The sequence below is a fragment of the Aquarana catesbeiana genome, linkage group LG08 (assembly GCF_042186555.1).
Source record: "Aquarana catesbeiana isolate 2022-GZ linkage group LG08, ASM4218655v1, whole genome shotgun sequence".
Classification (NCBI taxonomy): Eukaryota; Metazoa; Chordata; class Amphibia; order Anura; family Ranidae; genus Aquarana; species Aquarana catesbeiana.
In genome coordinates this window covers 114,003,276-114,028,123 of record NC_133331.1, presented here as the reverse complement: position 1 = coordinate 114,028,123, position 24,848 = coordinate 114,003,276, and the positions used below count along the sequence as shown (strand labels likewise).

The window sequence follows — 24,848 nt, the reverse complement described above, 5'->3', positions numbered from 1 at the left end:
GTACTAGGCTTCAAAGTTTTCCCTTGTTTGCATAAACAATAGTGGTGGCAGGTTTTTGTAGAGCTTACTGTAAAATGACCTGCGGGAGCCCTGTAACAGCTGCACATTTTCCCTACAAAACTCTGGGCAGTTAGCTTGTTTCTAATTTGCATGAAAAGGGGTAAGATTATGACAACAAAGAATATTTGAAAGTAACCAATCCTCAAAATACTAGTCCAGTTTGATAAGGTTGGTGATAGCTGCCCCATGGTGTTAGTTTATGGGAGCTTGCCCTATATTCAAGGAAACACCAGAGGGTAAAATTTGTCTTTTGGCCAACAGTTACTGAGCGGGCACCCACATAAATGAACTGGTAGCTACTAGATACATCCTGGTGCTTATATATGTTTGTTACATGTCTAACTGTTTTCGTACTTAATAATTAGATTGCTGGTTTGCCATACTTAGGTTCTTTTTCTCCACATAGTAAATTTCTGTTGTTGTGTCTGAATATTATTACAAGGTTACTTGTGTGTAGATGTGGAGGTTTATAAAGCAGTCATATCTCTAAGATATTACATCAGGGAACACTGTATGTACAAATCTTACACAAAATCTAAGGTATTTCCAAATTGTTTAATTATATAATATAATCCATTGATAAATGCCTATGCATGTGATAACAGCCATATTGCTTCTTTATAGGCTGTGCTTTGCAGTGCAGCGATGTTCCCTTTCCTTAGTGCAAGTCCATACCTATTTGAAAACAATATACTCTATATTAGCCTGACACACTTACATTTGTTTAGCCACTTGCCGACCACCGCACGCCGATGTACGTCCAAACTTTTGCGGCGGATATTGTTGTCATGGCAGCAGCTAGCTGCCATAACCCCGGTATCCCCGTTTTCATGCGGCGGTCGGCTTTCAGATAAAAGTGGTCCCTGTGGCGGATTCGCAGCGAGATCACTTTTATAAGTGGCGGGAGAGGGCCCCCCCTACCGCCGCGATCCGGTGCCCTCCGCCGCTTACCGGAGCCGTCGGTAGCGGCGGAGGCAATCACGTCCGTCTCTCTTCTGTGCCTGGAGACGAGTGAGGCTAAGATGGCGCCCACTCATCTCCATGACACTGCTGGGCGGAAGCGACGTCAAAACATTACTTCCGCCCACGCCTCTTAAAGGCACATTTTTTCAATGTCATTTTTTTAAATTTTTTTTTTATTTTTTTTTTTTATTGCATTTTAGTGTAAATATGAGATCTGGGGTCTTTTTGACCCCAGTTCTCATATTTAAAAGGTCCTGTCATGCTTTTTTCTATTACAAGGGATGTTTACATCCCTTGTAATAGAAAAGCGTGACATGTTGAAGCGTGACATGTTGGGTATCAATTTACTTGGCGTAACATTATATTTCACAATATAAAAAAAAATTGGGCTAACTGTTTTTTTTTTTATCAAAAAAGTGATTTTTTTCCAAAAAAAGTGCGCTTATAAGACCGCTGCGCAAATACGGTGCAAAAAAAAGTATTGCATTGACTGCCATTTTATTCTCTAGGGTGTTAGAAAAAAAACAAGGCTTTGAAAGAACGATGCTGATATCTGATGTAGCATCTATAGTGCTGATTCAGCTAATTGGATCAACTTGGCAAGGAGATTTTCAGACTGGCATTCAGGCATACTGGTCACCCATCCCACAGAGGGTGACGAAGCATCTGCTCACACTTTCATCAAGCTGCTACCAGCCTGTATGCCCTTTAGCATTGCAAACAGTGTAACAGCTATATTTACTATTGCCTAACTGAGGTAACTAAAGAATAACTGTGTAGACATCTGCCGTGATTCACTGCATCATTCATAAGGCTTTGACCTATACAGATTTAGTTGGCCTTCAGCTGCAACTCCTGAAATGGTTTCTATAGCATAAGAAGACCCAATTAGGGATGTAAAAGCCAGAAGGCACCCAATGGTTTACAAGTAAATACAGCTTTAATGTGACAGGCCTGTAAAATACTACTTTTTGTGGCAGATAAAAAGCTGCAGAGTTATTAACATTTAAATACTGCTTATGAAAAGGTTTGTGAATCCTTAGTTCAAGTGCAAGCAAGTGAAATATTGTGACCATAGCATTGGATACATAATTCCATTATTAGGTTCATTCATCCTAAGAAAGTGAAAATGTATATGACGTGTGTTTCTACAGCATCATGAAATAAACCGTATGTGGCGTAACCTGTAACTGATCCTATTTCATCAGGTGTTCGGCCAACATGTCGACATATGTCTGATATACAGATGGCCACAATAGCAAGAATATACACAAAATACACACTTTAGTATTTAATTGCCGAGTGTAAGCAAAGATTTACATTTCAAGTATGTAATGAGCTCCAAGATCAGGGTCATCCTGGGTGACATATTTTATATGTAAATAATTTCTGCCTGTGCCTCCTCTACTTTACTGAACCGGGTGTTAAATACAAGCTCAGTGTCATTGTCATTCATACAGTGTTGGATATACGATACAGCAGGTACTCTACTGGGGAATAAAACACAAGGCTTTGAAACATGGCTGAGTGTTAAACAAGTATTAACAGCCCAGAGCGAAAAGTCTCAGTTCTCCAACATACAACCCACTAATCTTGCAATGGCTTTTCTCCAAACTTAAGGTTTATACATTAAGAGGGTTTACTAAATTAATTCTGGTCCAGAACATGTGTTGTATTTTGCCATATTTAGAAATAAAACCCTGCGCTAGTTGATGCTGGATTAATTTTATCTTCATTTCTAGTTTGCATTTCTAAAGCACTTTTTACATTACACTCTCTGGATTAAGTTACTATTATGATAGCTTTTTTTTTTTAAATTGTAGTCCCATTTGCCAATTTTAATATGCACTTCTTGAATATTTTATTGGTTTATTGCATTTACATAACGTTTTAACTAATCAGAACCACTGAAAGGTTTTATGAAACTAAATCCCCTTTGTAGTTTTAAAGTTTAAATGAGCTTTTCCACTTTTCAATCTCAAATGTTTTTGTGCACAAAAAATACAGTTAAGGTTACAGAAGAGAACTGAAATCTTGAGAACTGATAATAACAGAATTAAATATTATTGCAGTCAGTGTCTACCATACTAAAGCTGCATAATAAGCCAGATTTGGATGAGATATTACTATAATTGCTAACAGCCCTGGACTTTTTAGAAGAGTATTGGATTACCGAGGCTTCACCTGCATGCATGCAGCATTCATAAGAATCGAGCTGGATCAGCTTCCTGTGCCTTCTGCCTGCATTTGTAGTTGCTTCCTGACTGTAACAGTGGAGAGTTCCTGGTTGTATAACTAGTCTGTTTCTGGTCTCTATGTCTTGTGATCAAACCCTACGTCTAGGAGTCAAAATTAGAAAGTATACGATATATAATTTATAAAGTGGAAAAGTGCCAACATCCTGGTAGAGATGGGACACACATAATAAATATGGCCTACCTATGTGGAATGGAATTTCTGTCTATTAGGCCCCTTTCACACTGGGGCGGTAGGGGGCGTCGGCGGTAAAACAGCGCTATTTTTAGCGATGTTTTACCGCGGTATTTGGCCGCTAGCGGTGCGGTTTTAACCCCCCGCTGGCGGACGAAAAAGGGTTAAAACCCCTCGTATAGCGCGGCTATAGCCGCGGTATTACCTCGGTATAGCCGCACTGTCCCATTGATTTCAATGGGCAGGAGCGGTTTAGGAGCGGTGAATACACCGCTCCTTCACCGCTCCAAAGATGCGGCTTGCAGGAGATTTTTTCTTCTCCTGCCAGCGCACCTCTTCAGTGTGAAAGCCCTCGGGCTTTCACACTGAACAAACAGCGGAGGCTGTTTAGGGGCGGTTTGCAGGCCCTATTTTTAGCGCAATAACGCCTGCAAACTGCCCCAGTGTGAAAGGGGCCTAATCACTTGAAGTAATTCTAAAGGTTTGTTTTCTTTTTGTTTTGTAAACATGTCATACTTACCTGCTCTGTGCAGTGGTTTTGCACAGTGAAGTCCTGATCCTCTTCTTTTTGGATCCCCTGTCAGTCAGTGCTCTTGGTTCCTCCCCCTTGACCATTGGAGAAAGTAGAAAGTTCAATTTCATTGTGGGAAGGCAAAAACAAAGACGAAAAATGGAGGAAACCAGTCCATTTTAGCAATCCATCTTTGGAAAAGGAACCATTTGCAGCCATGTGCAGAGCTGGCCACCTCCTCCCAGCGTGGTCATGTTTGTTTGATTTCTGCTGGTATTTTGAGTCAAGCTGTCTTCGTCCAATGGGGAGGGGACTCCCCTTATCCACATGGAGCATTTGCTGCATGTGTGGTGAATGCCTGCTTGTTTAGGATTTGATGGGTGGGTCCTCGGGAGGCCCAGAGACTATTTAAGGGTGGGGGCTGTGTTTAGTTTGTCTCTTCATCCTTGGATTGTGAAGACATTATCTCTGTATCTGAAAATTTTGTGGTAAGCACTTTGAAATATATTTATAGCTTTTGGCAGTTTAGGCAGTGGTTATTGGGGTTTTTTATTTTTGGTTTCATTTTTATTTATATTTTAGAGTTTAGCTGATCTGACTTTCTGACTTGGAGGGAAGCGAGTGTGTAGCAGTTTATACTGTGGCTAATATCCATTAACCATTTTCACACACAATAATCATTTAGAGACCCCAGAGCATTTAACCAATACATAGAACTTTGGATATATTCATCTATATTTGCCCTACATTTAACGCCTACTACCACTCAGCAATAGTGAGTACCTTACTTGGAATCAATGTGGTTTGGGTATATTTAAACATTTGAAGATTTTCATTCTTCATCATTTTTGTCTTTTTGATCCATAAAGACAGACTGGCTCCCTCCATTTTTAGTCTTTGTTTTTGCCTATCCACAACCTGAGATGAACTGAACTTTCTCCTTTTTGTTTCTTTGATTGTTTTTGTAAGCATATGCTTTATTTTTTTGTATTTTTTTTATATAAATTTGCAAGGGGATAGTGATGCTTTTTTTTTTTTTAAAGTTGTACAATGTATAGCCTATGCATATGATGTATATTGATATATGCTTTATCTTTTAGATATATGAACTTTGTATTGAATTAACTGTCATAAGCATATTTAGCAATCTGAAGAAGCAGCATGTTACCGCGAAACGCGTAATTCAACAATTGCACTGGACATTAATTTTTCCTTTTTCTGTATGGTTTCATATGTGGATCCAATTATGTTTTTAACATTTTTTAATTACTGTACAATACAAGTTATTTATTTTTATATATAAGATTTTGTTGTGTGTGTATATGGACAATCATGAAAATACCAGCAAGCCACCCTTTCACCCGCTTTGCAACCCCAAAACAGAGCTGAGGCAGCTCTTTTAAGAGACTCCCTATTAAAAAAAACAACAAAACTGTTGTAGGTATGTGGTACCTGCAGATACCTCCAAAACCCAAACAATATGGCCAAATTCTTAGCTGTTCTGAGAGTAGAGTTGGCCACACTGCAGGCTGAACAGAAAAAAAAACAACAGATTCTAAATTCACACTACACAGTGAGGATAGAAAAATCTACTGCTGTGGCTTTGTATTTTCACATTTGGCCCCACAATCTGTCAAAATACCAAAACAGTGCCTGCATTTGATTGGATTCGGGCTCTGTTCAGCTGACAATTTTCTGCCCGACGTCTTTGATTTTTCATTAGAATGATGTTGAGCGGAAGGAGGCCTGACAGGGCCACCAACTGAACAAGTTTCTGCTGGTTCTGCAGAAACAGGGAGAAGATTTGAACCATATATGGTCAGCTTAGGGACAAGGTTTTGGTGGCTGCTGGTGGTATGTGCAGGAACCTCTAGATGTCTGCACAGTATACTTGCAACAGTTTTATTTATTGTTAGCTTTGGCAGTATCTTTAAAAACTGTGTTCTGCAATGACTAATGATTAAAAATTAAAAATGAAAGTATGAATCTGAGATCCAGATTCCCCAACACCCCAGTGTCCTCCCTTTCCCCTAGAGCTCCCACAGTAGAATGCTATGCTTGACTAAATTACTGTGGTTCCATACTGAAGGTGAGTAATGCAGTTTGAGCTGCTTTTTTTAGGCTCTGGGGGGAGTTGGCCTTTACACCTTAGATGCATATAGGGAGAGCAGCCTGCCTGCTCACCATTTTTGTTTTTTAGCAAGGCATTGCTCTAGTGCAACAGCAGAATTCTGTCTCTTTTGCTGTAAAAAAAAAAAAAGACACTGTAAGGTTTATCACAGCCATCAGATTCAAACCTTCCTTGAAAACCGTTCGATCGATGATCGAGGAGAATAAATGATATAGGAGAATTTGGAATCTACACAGCACATATTTTGGGAAGTGCACTACTACTGAATTTATATTCTTGCTGCAGTAGATTGTAAGCTCAATGAACATTTTGTCGGTAGCACCGTTGCAATTTTTGCTCTATAGGAGTAGTAGCTCACTCACTTGATCATGTTGTTGACTAAAATTGTACTCCGAAGGTATTTGCATATTTCTGATAAAATTTTAAATTAAGTGCTATGCTTTTCCCTATAGCTGGTTGGTTGCATGCGATAAATGCCAGTAGACATATGATATTATGATTCTATAAAGCAAACACATTTAATGCACTGTATAAAGGAATGCTGTGTGCTCAAAAACAAAGATCGGAGAAGCTGTCTCTTGGTCGGAGTTCATCTGACACAGCCACAAAAGCTTTTATAGCTATTTATGTTGTTGTTGGGGAGATTTTGCCTAGAGTCTGTCTATGCTGTGATTACCATCAAATCGCACAAATTTTGTAACCCTAAACGTTATTCCTTGTTTCACTTGTAAAACCTGCTTTGCAGCATCATGCTCACTCCAAGACTGGACCACAAGACATTCATTCACGCAGTTCTTTCTTTTCCAGGTCACCAGACTGTTATTTGGAGCAACTTATATTTTATTGCTGAGCCAATGCATTTAACCTCTGATGAACCTTGTAACACAGTATGACCTGATCTCCTCTGAGCCTGAAAATTAATGTTTTATTTACTGGTTTATAGTTTCCCCATGGAAAGCTCTTTGTACTACTGCAGGTTTCCTAGTTATAGTCCTTTACTTTAAATGACTAAACTCTGTATTTTCTAAGGTTTTTGGAACATCTGTTTTCTATTTTGTTGATTTATAAGCCCCCTTTGGATGAAAAAAAATGTCTGAGAAAGAAAGCATTTTATTTGTGGAGAACAGATTTGGGCAGTAGAACATTGAAAATGAGCACTGTTTACAGTTCAGCCTTAACAGCTTTCATTATATATTAAGAACTGCTGACAGACTGGGCATTCTAATTCTCCAGCTTGCTTCTAAAGCAACCAACACTGGTGAAGTTCCCCAAAAGACACCTTCATTTGCTGTAGGTAATTTTGGAGGTGTCATTCAATACCAGTGGCGGGATGGGAAATACAATACGTTCCACTAACCTGGCCTATAATAGCAATGAAAAAATATCTTTAAACCAAAACACATCAGATATCATCTATCAAAGCAAACTCTTCACTTGACAGGTACTAGTACAACCAGAAAGATAGAGTAAAACTCTACATTATGAAAGATAATAAGAAAATACTTTCTAAGAACCGGTTATAAATGGTTTGTTTTTCAATTGTGATAAAGTTCACAAACTCAGGGCTCGTTCACACTAGCATGTACAATAAAATGATCTGTTTAGAATGTGAGCTGGCGTTTGCTTATGGTGTGTGGTGCCCTGCACTTTTCAATGTAAGGCGCTGAATATTAATTTTTTTCTAACTTCTAATTTTGAAGTAGTGACTTTTCATTCATTTCTTTGCACTGCAGTAGAGATAGGTGGACACCTCAGGTGAGCTCAAATGGAGACAAATGCAGACATATTGCATTTTTTATGGACCCCTTATCTCCCTTGTGGTGTGAAAGGGACACATAAAAACAATTGTTTTCTGGGTGACCTTGCAAAGTCCTCTATTGATCAGGTGCAGAAAAATTCAGGTCTCTACATGTGGTGTGAATGAGCCATTATAGTGAAGTAAAAAATATTTGTCCCAAAAATGAATGTAGAAAAAGTTTTGGCACCAAAACAATCAGGACGTTTTTTCCAAAGCCAGAATAGTATACTGACTGTATTGCATTCTCCACTTTCCTGGGCTGCTTTAACACATTATTGTTAAAAATAGGTGATGTAGAGATCTGGAGTTACCAGAAAGTGTACTTTCTAGTAAACTATCCATCACAGGCTTGCCTCTCAGACTTGTTTCTGTCACCACAAGTAGAATGCTAAGGAAATGAAAGATAGTTAATACAATGTGGTTTGGGATTGATTGATGTGATATTCAGTACCTTGAAGTGATTTCATGACCTCTTCTGCCAAGTTAAGTACAAATTCTAAGCTCATCTTTAACGTAATTAAATTCTAAACGTTAAAAGAGCTCTAAAATTAGCACAATAAGGTTGTAGCGATTGAGTCAAAAGACACTAATCTCTGCCCAGGGGCCCACTAAACCTTGTGCCAGTGAAATGAACCATTTGTTCTTCTAAGGTAATATATAAAACTGTGGTTCCATTTTACATGGAATTTATAGAAGAGTGAACAGAGAAGTGTTGTGCAGCAATGCAAGGAAACCAATAATAATTCGGTCTTTATTCGATTATTTACCCTAAAGCTTGTCATAAATTTTAGTGAATGTTTAGACATGGCTGCACAATCTGACTGATGGATAATGTCTTTTGGCTTAGTTTTTGCCCTAAACAAGAAAACTCAGGAGAGCACCTCTAGACTTGAGTAAATCATAGTATGACCTGAAAAACGTAACATGCGGGTACCTAGAGCAGTGGTATACCTGGGGGTGTGCAGCCTGCTCTGGGTGCCAACGCTCAGGGGGTGCTGTGGCGACACCAGAAAAAATGTCAAATGGATGCTGATTACTTCGTGACTGTGGAACGATATTTTTTTCGTGTGTATTGTAAAGTGTTGCAGTGTCTATTGTATTTGCGCTGCAGTGCTAATTCTTGACATTTGATAGTGGGAGTTCAGAGCAGAGAAAGACTCCTTTTCAGCTCCGGTCCCATGACACACCCAAGGGTCAGATCCTCATTACTCTGAACCACCACTGCATCTGGTGGGGAAGGGGGGGATCTGTACAGATGGTAGTCCCTGATGGGAAAAGGAGTCTGAGAGGGTGAAGTGAAGCAGGTCTATACTGGGGGCTTTTTACTTTGAAGGAGGATTTGTACAGCAGGGGTGAGCCAAGTGGAGGATCTGTACTGATGGAGGAATAAAGGTCTATACTAAGAGAGGTATGTACTGAGGGGTAAACTGGGAGGTCTGTGCTGAGAGGGGATTTAAGGCTGTGGGGGAAATCAGTACTGGGCAGAATTAGAGCTGCTGGGGGAGATCTGTGCTGTAGGAGATATGGGCTTGGAGGGGTTTAGGCTGGGAAGAGGGGGTCATTTTCTATTGTATTTTGTGCCATGCACTCTATGTTACATACTCCTTAGCCCTGCACTTTCTGTGTTATGTACTCCTGAGCCCGGAACTCTCTGCTCTACATAATCCTGAGCCCTTTATCCTCTACTTTATGCACTCCTCCCTACACACTCTGCATTACACACTCCTTAGTCCTGCACTCTCTGTGTTCTGCACTCCTATTTTGTGGCATTAGTTGTGGCTTAGGACTTACTACAGGTCTGGTTTATACCTTTCCTATAAAGACACAGGTGGTGAGAGGAAAAAAACAAAGTTAACTTGTCAGATATTTATCCTATAAAAGTAAATGTCTTGCCTAATATCAGAGAATACAATATGTCTGGCATTACCTTTAAATAGCCAAACATCCTCATCTGTGCTCCTTCTAACTTCACTTTTCTGCAAGTTCCTAAGTTTCCTGACTTCTGGGCTAGGCCTCTGTTTTCTGTGAACATACTGTCCAAACAACCTGGCTCAGCGACTAATAAAACTGCTTTTCTTTGGACAAGGGAATGGCAGTTGGCAGAGAAAATAAATTCCACACATTTTTAGTGTGACTTTAAAGTGTGTAATGTATGAAACGATTCTTAGATCCAACATTTTCATGAGATCGTTAAAAAAAGTCCTTACATGTACACTATAGTTAGCAATAATACTGACACTTTGATGTCTCTTTGCATGCCTCATCCAACATACTGTAACCATAAAATCAAAGAAATGATGTCAAAACTTTAGGAGTAAATGGGTTCATTTTATTTTCTTTCTGAAATTTGTCAAGAGGTTATAAAACATAGAAGTTAAAACAATAGACAGATGAGCACCAACTGTATATACAGTACTGACTCCAAAAAATCTATAGCTATAAATCTGGGCCACACACCTGGACCACATAGTAATATAAACAGCTTTGAATAAAGTCAATGTTAAAAGGATATGAAAGAAACCACATAAGTAGATCTACAAACATTATTCTTTTTCAATGTAACAGATGGAATGCAGCTTTAAGCAAGGTGAAATAAACAAAAGAGCCCTTCAAAGACAGCTAAGAATTATATAATCTTTTAGACAGTGTGAAAGAGAAGAGACAGAGAGAAAACAGCCAGTGGCTTCAAAAACCTGGACACATATTATTAAAATGTTACAACCTAATTTCATATTCTCTGTATCTGAATTCCACAAAAGGCTAAAGATATACAATATGTACTGTATCTTATCAGGATTAAAAACACTTAACAATGAATACAGATGATCCCAATATCTAATGCATTTACTTAAAGTGATACTTAACTCAAAAACAAAATCTAAACGTTTGCAGTGTACCAATCCTTAGATATGGTGGCTGCATTAGTTTTTCCCTTTTTAGGCTCTTTTCACTTTACTGCACCTGGTGATTCAGCCAGTAACACACTTTCTGTCTTAGGGTGTCTTCAGTTTGGATAAGGTAGTAAAGCAGACACTTATGGACAACAGCATTGTCTGTATGGGGCGAGGGTAGTGTTAGACTAGTAGACTCAAGCCGCGTATACACAATCTGATTATCCGATGGGAAATGTGTGATGACAGGCTGTTGGCGGAAAATCCGACCATTCGTACGCTCCATCGGACAATTGTCAGATTTTCCGCAGACAAATGTTGGATGGCTTTAAAATCTTCCGCGGACAAATGTCTGTTGTCGGATTTTCCGAGCGTGTGTACACAAGTCCGTCTGACAAAAGTCCAAAGTACAAACACGCATGCTCAGAAGCAAGGACGAGCCAGAAGTGGTCGGTCTTGTAATCTAGCATTCGTAATGGAGAATTAACATTTGTGACGAGGCAAATTATGAAATCTTGAAATGCAGCGCACATTCTCTTCTTCTTTAATGGGATAATAATGAAGCTGCTTTGCTGGTGATACTGATGGAGTTATTGCTAACTAATTTTCAAAGGCTTTTTTTTTCTAGTGATATCAAGAATAATATTATTATGCTTGTTTTTTTTGTTTTTGTTTTTTGGTGCAAGTTACCACAACACCATTATCCCGTAGTTTTTAAGATCAAAGATACAACTATGTTGGTGTCCCTTGTCAATTTTACATTGTATTTTTTTAACTGATACTCCCTACTCCCAAATTGTCATTTGGAGCAAAACACATAGCCAAGTATTATCCTTCACAATTTTTTTACTGTGCATTAAAAAAAGAAAACAAATAAAATTAGACATGCTATCTGCCAGTAGAACTTAACCAAAAAGTGCATCCTATGCATTCAAAAATATAGAAAATTATAAATATAGAAAAAGAGTCGGTGAAAGCAGGGGTCGGTCATCCGGAGATAATTCCGAAAATCATCTGGATTATTCTCCTGGAGCTCCCGCAGCAAAGGCATATGACATAATTGGTCGCGATTAATAAAGCCAAACCAATTTTTGGTCCAAGAAATTCTCCTCCTCCTGCTCCTGGACTGGACTTGGGTTTAAAGCAAAAACTCCAAGGTCAATAATAAATAACACGTTATCTCCTCCAATTCCGCATCATGTCTGGTTGACGAACGGCTGTTCAGAAGCAAACTGAAAAGAACTAAATAAAAAGCGCAAACTGAAAAGCGCTAAATGAAAAGCGTGAAATGCAAAGTGTGAATCAACACTCACCAAACTTCTACTAACACGAAATTAGCAGAAGGAGCCCAAAGGGTGGCGCTAAAGAGCTGAAAAAACATGTATTATGTGGCGGTAAAGAGCTGAAAAAACATGTAGTATGTCACTACGTTCATGTTTGTTGGCCGACAATTCCTTGCCGTTTGTATGCAAGACAAAGTCCAGGCACACGTCTTCGGACAAAAGTCTGAGGTTTTGTGTGCGGAAAATCCGATCGTGTGTACAAGGCTTTAGAGGGACTTGACTAACAAATTGAAACTGAAACTCCAGCTAACACTTTATAGGCAGTTATAGTAAACATTTTTTTCTTTATATAATCTGCTCAGTCTCCTAATAATATAACCCCAGTTGTGCGTGTTGTATAAAAAAAAAGCTGTATATACCTTATTTGTGAGCGCTGATCAGCAGTCACATGACACGGCACATCTTTCCTCTCCCTGTCTGACAGATGCAGCGGGAGGGGCTGAGATTCCCCCACTGACGTCATTCTGGAGGGGAGGAGGAGGAGAGAGCCGGAGTGAGCCGACGTATCATGTGACCACTGATCAGCGATCACAAATAAGATATATACGCCTTTTTTTATACAGCACACACACAGGGGGACATATCCTTAGAAGACCGAGCAGATTATATAAAGTAAGACATGTTATTTCAGCAGCAGCGGGGGGAGGGGTCAGGGGCGGGCCCTAACACAGGAGCCGACAGGGAGGAAGGATGAGGACACAAGAGCTGAGAGGAGAGACAGCAGGGTTGCAGATGACGGAGGCACATAAACTGAGTATGGTGTCAGGGCTCAGCAGCCGTGGTCACTTTACAAAGGGAAGGGGAGAAACTGGCAGGATCAGCCAAGTTTTTCAGGTGATAGAGGGGTCCAAATGACACAGCACAAGCACTGTGTCATATAACATGCTTTAAAGGAGCAGGATCCATTTTTTTGTTTTTTTGGGTTAAGCACTTGCTTTCTGGGCACTTAAACCCCCTTCCTGCCCAGGCCAGCTTTCAGCGCTGTCACTCTATGAACGACAATTGCACAGTCATGCTTCACTGTACTAAATTTTATAATTTTTTTCACATGAATAGAGCTTTCTTTTGGTGGTATTTAATCACTGCTGAGTTTTTTATTTTTGCTAAAAAAAAACTAAAAAAGACTGAGAATTTTGAAAAAAAAACAGTTTCATAGTTTGTTATAACATTTTGAAAATAGATACATTTTCTCCTTCATTAAAGTGCGCTAGTGAGGCAGCACTGATGCGCACTGATAGGCTGCACTCATGGGCACTGATAGGCTAAATTGATAGGCACTGATGAGGCAGCACTGATGGGCACGGATAGGTGGCATTGGTGGGCACTGATGAGGCTGTACTATTGGGCACTGGAAGGTGGCTCTGATGGGTGGCATTGAAGGGCACTGATAGGTGGCTTTGATGGGCACTGGTAGGTGACACTTATAGGCAGCATTGATAGGTGGTACTGATGATGAGGCACTAATGGGCACTGGTTGGCAGCACTGATAAGCACTGATAGGTGGCACTGGTGGGCACTGATAGGTGGCACTGATATGCACCTGCAGGTGGCACTAGTGGGCACTGGCAGGTGGCACTGGAGGGCACTGCATAGCAGCAGTACCTCCCCCTGTTTGGGACCGATGTCCCTCTGTCAGAAACCAGTGATACACGCTGTTAGTATGAGAGAAAAAATAAAGCCATTTACCGACCTTTTTATACATCAAATGATGTACGTCAGGTCTATAAACGGGGCAATAGCCAATAGCTTTCATCTCTTAATTTATTCTGAGCATGCGTGGCACTTTGTGCGTCAGATTTGTCTACACACGATCGGAATTTAAAGGATCGGATTTTGTTGTCGGAAAATTTTATAGCCTGCTCTCAAACTTTGTGTGTCGGAAATTCCGATGGAAAAAGTCAGATGGAGCCCACACACGATTGGAATTTCCAACAACCCAATCCGATCGCACTTTCTCCGTCGGAAAATCCGATCATTTGTACAGGGCATTACTGGTTAGATCACCATGTTAAAATGTAGGAAAAACACCTAAAAAAGAAAACTAATGTGGCCACTACATATAAAAATTGGCGAGCTGCAATTTTATACTGTAAATGTTTGTTTTTGGACTTAATACTGCTTTAAAATAATTCCTTTAAATCATCATTACAATCAAGTAATTTTAAAGTTATTTTAAAAACAAAAAACAAACATGTTATACTTTCCTGCTCTGTGCAACAGAGATCCTCCTTTTCTGGGGTCATTTCCTATGGTGGCTCACCTGTGGGCTCAATCCTGAGCTGCACTGCCTGCTTCCATAGACACAGATTGCCCGACTCGACCCTGCCACTGGCCCTTTGCCACAGGATTTGACTGACAGCAGCGGGAGTCAGTGGCTCCCTCAGCAAAGCGTGTGAGACTGATCAAGTGAGGGCTCAGGTAAGTACAAGGGGAGGGGGGCACGATATTAGTACCTAATCATTTTTACCTTAATCTAGAGACTGCATTAAAGTAAAAAATGGCTAAGTTTTAGAACCACTTTAAATCCACACATCCAAGAGTTACTTTAAAAAGTACAAAATGGACCCATCAGAACAACTGGCAATTGATTCAAAGCTGTGAAAGAAATACAAGAGCTTGTGCATATGTTGTTGCTTGCCTGTTTTGGATGTGCATTTGAAACGGTCAACAGATTCAATTCTACTTTATAACAATGCGGATGACATTTCTATAACTGTGTTTGACCTGCTCTGCATTGCATTTTTCTGGATGCAACATGTCATTTTTTATGAGGCAAAGCACAGCATTTTGCATTCAAATGCATTTGTTTAAACATAAGTGTGCAATGCAGCACCGCAATGGCATAAAAATAGTAATTATATAAAATATTTTGATATATTTTACATGATTCTGTATTTTAAAAAGAATATTAAAAAAATGATTTAAGCTCACTTATCTCCTGGGCTTCGAGTTAGTCAGAGAGTTGACAGTTAACACAGATACTGGCTGATCTGAGTTTGGCATCTTCCCTGAAATGGTTAGTCTGTTTACTAAGAGTAAGAACACCATTTTCAATGCATTATCCAGAAATTTAGAAATATAACTAGCTTATGTGTACTCAAAATACCAAAATAATTATTTTCAGATAACTGAAACACAGGGGTATTTACAGAGATTTTAATTTGAGGTAGCATTTCCCAAAACTGTCTATAAAGTAGACCAGAGATAAAGATGGGGTTGCCATTGCTTACTTCTTTCTGAAAATGCTAGTTGTTTGGCTGTCATATGGACCCAATGGCTTGAATACTGAGCAAATAAACAAATAGAACAAATATTCAGATCAGGTACCCTGGCTTCACACAGTTCATACTTGTTTGGGGTCAGTGACTCAAAGTACTGAAAGCCAAAGACAGTCTGGCATCTAGCATTTAAGGTGGTGGCATTGGCAGCCTTTGTGCTTCTTGTGGTACAAGATAATGTTAATAATTTAAGTGGCTAAAATACATTTGATTAAGAGCTTGTTCCTAGATTCTCTGAAAGAACTTTAAAGTTTACCTGTGCCAAGACTACATATATATTAAAGTACTTACAACAACTATACAACAACAAGCAAGAAAAAACAAAGTCACCAGCTCTCTGCAACCTCAGCAGTGTTAGATTGCTCAATTCTCGGTGCTGGTGAAAGGGGGGGGGGGGGGGGGGGGCAGATGCAGCATCCAGGAGATATAGTTTTAATTTTTTTTATTTTTTTTATGAATCACAGTCTTTTGATTTAAGCAATGGTCAGCTCACAACATACAGTTTCTTGTTATTCATATTAAGCTCTGTACTTTTCTAAATTGAATAATGAACCTCCATGCAGTGTTCCAAACAAACTAATGAATGAAGAAGAAAAATAAAAAAAGGGTCTCTAAAACTCTAAAATATTTTAACACCTGACTTTATGTAAATAAGGGAAAAATATTGCGCTCTAAACAAAAAACTAAAAAACAAAGCAGCAACTAACATATGAAATACACACATATAAAACATCAAATAAGAAAACAATAGCTGACTTTATGTATGTGCATCAGGCCCAGAAAACAATAGACTATACATTTTAAGATTCTAATTTTAACTGTTGTTCTAAATAATTCCTTAAATACAAAGGGGCCCAAAAAATGTATACACACCTCAACAATTGTTATCTATGCCCTTTTTAAACCCACATTTAATTATGGCAGCAATGTGTAGTATTATGTTTCCCCTAAAGATTTCAAAAGTTGCACCACTGTTGATGTCATCATTCATGTGGTTTAAGTGGATGTGCAATTTTACTTTCAGCAAGATGGCACACCACCTTGCTAACACAGAGACGTGAGAGTGTATCTCGGAGACATTCTGCCAGGACGTTGGATAGGACATAGAGGTGCTGTTAAAATCCCTCCACGTTCCCTGGACTTATCACCCCTCAATCTACTTGTGGGGAACACTAAAGGATGTGGTGTATAATAGAAAACCACCTACACTGACTGCACTATGGGAAGAAACTGATACATCACGCAGAGCAATTCTTGTGGACACTCTAGTCATTGTTGTTCATGCAGTAGTTCGCCGAAATGAAAAGTGTCTGGATGCTGGTGTGCACTTTGAGCACCTAATGTGATTACATAGCTCAAACATGACTTACAGCTACCCTTCGATGTTAATATAAATCTAGTAATAAGATTGTGATGCATATATTTTTCATGTTGAAGTGTGAATACATTTTTTGGGCCCCTCTCAATATATTTCCTTGTATCTAGGGTCACCTAACCAGAGTCAAGTAAAAGTGCACTGGTCCAACCCTCCAAGCATTTCCCTCATATGCTGGAAGAAGGTTCTAACTTGACGTCTATCACTCCTCCACCATGACTCCAATAATCCAAAAGAAAAGCTGCACACCGATCATGTCTTCACAGGTAAAAATGTAATCAGTCATCAAGCTTCAGAGGATGTCCCACCCACAAGACAACCCCTCTGGCATGTTTCACAGAATGGTCTTAATTATAGAACATCATGTGCTGAAGCCTGGTGGCTGATTAAAATTTACCATGTTAAGACATCATTGGTGTGTGGCTTTTCTTTTGTTTTATACGGAGTCTTGTATCTAGGGTGTTTCACTTTATCTAAGATTGCTAAATATATTTTATGTTAGGGGTTTAAAATTAAAACAATGAATCTTGTTTGGAACAATGAAACAAATTCTTCCCTATAGTTTGGAACAAATACAAAATAAATAATGCACTGGGGATATCATACAATGCGGATAATGAAGATGGGATAGGCTTACTTTTGACGGTTGCTGTGCGGGTGCAGTTGTACAATATTGCAAGCTCTCCAAACACTTTGCCTGGTCCCATGGTGCATAGCTTCACACTTTCTTTTGTAACTTCTACTTTGCCATCTGCAGAAAATAAAAAAAGCAAAAACATCAGCATCATTAAACATACAAACAATGTTTTCCAATTAACCCTGAAATAAAAAATGTGATATAGCAATATAAATATTATGTAAAACAATATGAATTAAATATTTTATTTGACAGTTGAAACATAACATTACAATAATATATTCTGTGTGTTTCCAACCCCTTAATTACAAATGTAAAACAAACCCTAATGCCCGTGACCAGTTTTGCATCTTTAGCATGTGTTAGTAAAACTGTACATATCTTTGCAACACGTATATACAGGTGAACTATACCTTATTTTTTTAGGCCAGATTGGGCCTTCATTTGGTGGTAAATGTAAATGGATACCTCCTGATTGTTAATAATATTATTAAATAATATCTATAATATTATTAGCAAAATCTAGCCCAAGCCACCACCAAAAAGCAATCCAAAATAAATTCTCATACTCCTGACATGCATGACGATACTACATATGTGAGCATTATTTGTTGTTTATACCTGTAATAGAGTTTAGAAACAATAGTGCACATGTTGCCTTCAGAGAGGCCAATTAATCTGAATCTACTGTAATTGTAAGGTATTACCATACATTACAGCCCACGCACTACCATGATAATAACTATCGAACTTTTTTCTCAACCTACCTAAAGCATATTGGCACTGATGAGAACACTGACACTAACACAAACCTAGATTAAAACTTGATGTAACGGATCTATACATTTAATTTATTTTTTACTTCACCTCATTCACTAAGCAAAGAGAAAATCCCATTGAAAATAAAAAAAATATCTTGCAACCTGAAAAGCCTTTAGTAAATCAACCCCAATGCATCTCTTTCTCCCCACAGATGCTCTGAGGAGTAGAAGATACAGAGGGTGCTTCCTAAACAAGTGAACAATGTAAAATGGCTGTCATACTGATCATATGAGTCCCCCTATAAACAGAAGTCCCTCCTACAGGATCTTTATAACTGAAACCAGGAGCTGATGATTGCATCTCAGTCTATGTGCTAGGGGTGTGCAATTGAGCACACTCCCAGCACATACACAGACATGTATATGTTTAATGAAAATATAATCTATTGGAGTGCTGCTCACACACTCACAATGTACAGTATATACAGACACTGTCATGTTATTGTTAGATTATTTAGTTCTTGCAGAATAAAATTTTATTTAACTACTTGACTACTGGACACTTTTACCCCCTTCCTGCCCATGCAAATTTTCAGTTTTCAGCACTATCATACTTTGAATGACAATTGCACGCTCATGCAACACTGTACCCAAACTACAGTTTTATATTTTTTTTACACAAATAGAGCTTTCTGCTTTCTTTTGGTGGTATTTAATCACCACTTTGGGTTTTTTTTTTTTGCTAAATAAACAAATACATTTTGAAAATAATTTTGAAAGTAAAAAGTTTTCATAGTTTGTTATAACATTTTGCAAACAGGTAATTTTTCTCCTTCACTGATGTGTGCCGATGAGGCTGTACTGATGGGCACTGATTAGAACTGATGAGGCGGTGCTGATGATGCAATACTAATGGGCATTGATGGGCACTGATAGGCTGCACTGTTGGGCACTGATGAGGCTTGCACTGATGGGCACTGATGAGGTTGCACTGATGGGCACTGATAGGTGGCACTGATGGGAACTGTTAGGTGGCACTGATAGGTGACACTGATGAGGAGTCACTGATGGGCACCGATTGTCAGCACTGATGGGCACTGATTGTCAGCACTGATGGGCACTGTTGGGACTGCACTGATAATCAGAGCACTGATAATCAGTGCCCTGATTATCAGTATACATGTCCCTTTTTACAGAAGCTAGTTATCAGCTAACGTGGTAAAGAGCCACTGATTGGCTCTTTACCTCCATCTGTGATCAGCAGTGTCTGGAGGACACTGCGATCACAGAGTGCACCGCCTGTGCCCTGCAACAGGCACTCAGTGGGCGCGATCACGGGAAGACATCATATGACAGTCTCCCAAAACTAGCAGGCCGCGACGTAGCCGTGATTTGGCTATAGCACGGTCAGCAAGTGGTTAAAGCAGCAACATAAAAACATCTCCACTATTCCAACATATGTATTTTTTTATTTTTGCTCTTCATTTGCTTGCTGCCTTTTGCACCTTGCCTTTGTACTTGTCATTAAAACTTAACAAAAAACTTATTAAAACCAAAAAAAAACATTTGTTACATGGGTAGTGATTTGTTACATGGGTAGTGACATCCCCTATAGACTCATACTTATTTGTGAGTGTACAAGGGAAATATGGGAAATCTGCAATCTTTAAAGTAAAAAACAACTTGATTTTGTTTCCTGCATATTGCAGATTAAATTGTGCCTGCACACCAATCAAGGCACTATATAGTAAAATACGGTGATAGTAAAAATATATCCATAAACAATGCCCACAATGAGTCCACTCATCCAAATATCTCTGAAAATTGAATAAAAAATATATACAGACCTAATGTGTAAAAACAGCTTGTGCTCTTTCTATGCAAAACAAGTGTTGTACAAGATCTACAAAAGAAAAACGTTTAACTTTAGAACCTTTTAATTGGCTTTAGCTCTTTGGATGTGCCTGGTATGTCCAGAGTTCAAGGGGTTAAAACAAGCTTACAGCTGCAGTAGCTGTGACCTTGCTTCAGTTTCTTCTCATTTTCTCCTAGTTTGTCTGTAAAAGTGATTTGGAAGGCTGAAGAGAGTGACTTGTTAGATGCCTCCCTTCAGGCCCTTCCATTCATTATTCCCTGGCTCTTCTGCTCCTCCTAGGATCCTGGAACCACAAAAAACAGCTTTTGGATAACGAGTGAGAGGATATTGGGGAACAGCCATTCCCATACCTCCTCTGCTGAGTTTGAACCTGGAAATGTCCAGCTCTGAGCATTTCCAGGTTCACAGCTGTCAAGAAACATCTAAAAAACAGGAAACAGTGAATCAACCTCAGTCCTGTACTTATTAACAGTATGTAAATGGTTGGACAACACATATTGGGTGTTGCTGCACACTCTGTGATGGGAGAAATAATTATTGGTCCCTAATTTATTGGTAACTATAAACTGATGAACTGTAAAAACATTTAAAGCATTGCTTATTGATCATTTTGGGTGATATAATTTTTTGCTGTTTTTGAATGCACACCTAGTTTTGAGGCTCACGTATCTATTTACCACATATAATGGAACATACAAAATTGAAATTACTATTGTATAATGTTTGGTGAGTTTTAGGTAATATTCTAGACAAAAATGCAGATTTTAACAAAAAAAATGAAAAAAACTACTCCAAATGGGAAATGGATAAAACAGAATAAACTGTTATAGTAAAGTAAATTGTATTTAATCCCCAACACAGGGTAAAATTAGGAAAAGGTACTGTGCCAAATAAAGCTATATACAGCATGATGAACAAAACGTCAAAATAACAGCTATATTTAAAACATTGCTTTGTGAATAGTTTTTTGTGTGTCTCTTTGGATTAAATAAAGTTTACACTTATTTGTATGCTTACTACTTTTCTCTGTTTGGCAGACTTTTTCTTACCTAGCTACAGACTCAAGCTGTGTTTGAGGGATTCTGAAGTGTCTTTAGGGCCTACAGGGAATTGAGTGTCTTCCTCAGCTCCTTTCAGAAGACAACATAAGATGTTCAAACAACCAGAGCAGCAGCTTCACGATTTACAAAAGCAGACATTCTACTTCCAAACACTGCACAATCACTTATCCTCTCACTGCATCATTTTCTTTACATTTACATTTCTAGTTGTAGGCACTGGTTTTTATAAATGCTTTCCTGCATGTAAATATAAAGTATATTCACAACCACTATAGAAGCATACATACATATTAAAAGACAATATCAACATTATATCTTCCATTATAGGGCAATACAATTTAAACCCTTTGATATATATTTGCTTGTCCATGGCATTGCGTAATTCATGTGACTGCTGCTAGGGATGGATTTTTTTTTTAACCTTTATGAATTCATAACAATGGCAGTTTTATGACAGCATTAAAATTGTCCTCCCTGTACACACACATCATATGAATAAGGAGCATATAATGTCCCAAAAGCACTGTTAAATCTGAGTTAATGTTATAAGTTGTCACGTTAAATAAGGCACATCTCCTAGCATTCTCCCTTAGTTCATCATTAAAATCAAGTTTAGCATCACCAGCATAGCTAATTGGTATTTTAAACAAGGAAAACAGCCCAAGAGTGACTCTGCAGGACTTTTGTGTTACTTTCTTAAAGGCACTTCATGCCTTGCACAACAAAATCTTAAAATGTTTTACTGGGTATAAAATGTAAATTGAGGTGAACTCTGCTATTTCATTTATTCATTTTTACATGTATACTAGATATTTTAAACTGAATATATATCTATATATATATATCTATATATGTGTGTGTGTGTGTGTGTGTGTATATATATATATATATATATATATATATATATATATATATATATATATATATATACACACACACACACATATAATCAAAAATTATTCAGAATTGGACAACCAAACCAATTCTTCGAGAAGCAATATGGCTTTCATAATCTTAGTAGCAATTTGTAATAGAAAAGGCATAGTGCAGTCAAAATGCAATATTCAGGGACAGAGGTTTTATTAAATAACATAAAACAAAATAACAATGTTTAACCACTTCACCCCCAGAAGATTTGGCTGCTCAATGACCAGGCCATTTTTTGCAATTCGGCAGTGCGTTGCTTTAACTGACAATTGCGCAGTCGTGCGACGCTGTACCCAAACATAATTGACGTCCTTTTTTTTCTTACAAATAGAGCTTTCTTTTGGTGGTATTTGATCACCTCTGCAGTTTTTATTTTTTTGCGCTATAAACAAAAGAAGAGCGACAGTTTTGAAAAAACACAATATCTTTTACTTTTTGCTATAATAAATATCCCACATTTTTTAAAAAAATAAATAAATAAAAATAAATTTATTTTATTTATTAAAAATAAATAAATATTTTTTTCCTCAGTTTAGGCCAATATGTATTCTTCTACATATTTTTGGTAAAAAAAAAATTTCAATAAGTGTATTTGCTCAAAAGTTATAGCGTCTGCAAAATGGGGGATAGATTTATGGCATTTTTATTATTATTTTTTTTTTTACTAGTACATGCACTGATTACTGTATAAATGTCACTGGCAGGGAAGGGCTTAACACTAGGGGGCGATCAAGGGGTAACTGTGTTCCCTCACTGTATTCTAACTGTAGGGGGATGGGACTGTTTACGAGGAGAGAGAGATCGGTGTTCATACATAGTATGAACACACGATCTGTCTCCTCTCCTCTGAGAGAACCAGATCTGTGTGTTTACTCTCTGTCACGAGCAATTGCGGGTGCCTGGTGGTCATCGCGACTGCCGGGCACTCGCATCGGCTGCGGGCACATGCTGCGGGCGTGCGCGCCCCTAGTAGCCAAAAGGTGAAGCGACATAAGGAAACGTCGTTTTGGCCAGCCGTGCCATTCTGCCGCAGTAAAACTGCGGCGGCTGGTCGGCAACCAGTTAAAAAAGCTTGTTACACATGTAAGGATATGATTATTTGAAAATGGATGATAAGACTAAATGATCTGTTTTTTCACTTTTCCCTACAGGTAAGACGATCCCCCTGTTACCTTACAGGTAAGACGATCCCCCTGTTATTTAATGTGCAAATACATCTACAATCATATCTGCTTTTTTACCAGACAAAAAAAATTGCCTGTCTGATCAAGCTATACACATCATTATTATTTGCACTACAATAACTGGCAATCAAAAAAACTGTCTGTTAGGGAGCCTCAAAGAATATTTAAACCCAGACACAAAAGTTATAAATCCTGCAGATTATCAGTCCTCAGATTAGGTGCCTTGTTCTCTTTTTTCCAGACTTTTTTCTTTTATTTTACCTGCTAATCCTGTAAATAACACACTTGCTGTCCATGGGCAGCTATGCTCACTCCTTCACTGTATCTATTTGGAGAGCTATCCAAGCTGAATGTCAAACATGTCTGCTTTAGTGCTTTTGTTTATGTTTATTACATGGAGAAAGGAGCTTTATGGCATAAGTAGTTTTGACAATTAAGATAACATTATTTTTGTGGTTTCAATTCATCTCATAGGGAGTCAGGAAGTGACAATGACACTGCATTTCTGGCAAGATTTTTCTGCATTTGTTAAAAATGTTCTTAGCCGGAAAACAGTTAAAACAAATGCAGTCACCGCATCTAAGCACTGGTAAGTTGCAATATATTAAGTTTTTGTTTGGTTTAGTCAGAAAATAAGAAAACATTTTTTATTGAGTATGGTGGGTTTGGATATATCATTGCTTAGTTAGTTAGTTTTGTACTAATTCTTGGAAACAACAAAACTGTGAAGAAACACATAAATATATTGAAAGACCTATTTATCTGAATGCCTAACTTTTAGTCAGAAACCATGAAATCAGGCCGAGACAGAAGTATAGTTAAATCACACTTGTTTATGATATTAAAAGTAAAAAGAACAAACGCAGTCAAAGCATAGCCAAAGTTCAGTAACCGGATCGGATAGTCATCCAAGCCAGAAGTTAGGGATCAATGTAGTGGAACAGCAAGCAGGATCTGGAGCCAGAAGAGATTGCAGCAAAGCAAGTCTTGAACAGGATCGCAGGAGAACATTTCTACGATGTTGACCAAGGTGAAGGCAGAGCTCCTCTGGATTGGACGGCTTAAGTAGACAGGACTGACGACCAGGATATCATCAACAGCTGAGTAAATGTCAAGAGAGATGGGAGGTGGCAATTAGCTGACAGCTAAGCGACCAGCTCAGAGAAGGAAGGGCTGAGCCCAGCCCTGACAGTTCTGTACTTGAAGTATGCATGTAATTTAGCCATTCTTCTTTGGCATAAAAGCATTTAGCATTAAGCAGAATGTATTAAGCAAATTGTTGGGTTACCCTAAAATGCCACGTGTCAACAAAGGTGTAGAAATTGTCTGGATAGTTTTAATTTTCTCTAGCAATCTGTGGAGTTTCAGTTTTCTTAAAAATGCTCATTTCTGACTCGTTCTGTTTCAGACTAAAATATGAAGAGCCATGAAGGGCTTTGTTAACAAATTTTCGCATGAGCCCAATCAAATGTTGCTACAACCCATATACAATTATATGCTAAGGACAGTACAGTTGCTAGGCTAAACAATTTTAGGGACCTGTAAAAAAAAAAAAAAAATACTATAGTATATATATATAGTATATAGTAGTATATACTATACTATACACTATAGTATACTAT

The 24,848-nt window shown here is 38.4% G+C and overlaps 1 protein-coding gene across 4 annotated transcripts in view; it reads right to left on the bottom strand.

The window, feature by feature from the left end:
- Positions 1-24,848, bottom strand: part of PRKG1 (protein kinase cGMP-dependent 1) — a 1,456,334-nt gene that overhangs the window by 752,776 nt on the left and 678,710 nt on the right. For all 4 annotated transcript variants that reach the window (XM_073596335.1, XM_073596337.1, XM_073596334.1 and 1 more), the window contains exon 3: positions 17,418-17,531. In XM_073596335.1, the coding sequence (XP_073452436.1) occupies positions 17,418-17,531 (114 nt within the window). The remainder of the gene's footprint in view (positions 1-17,417; positions 17,532-24,848) is intronic.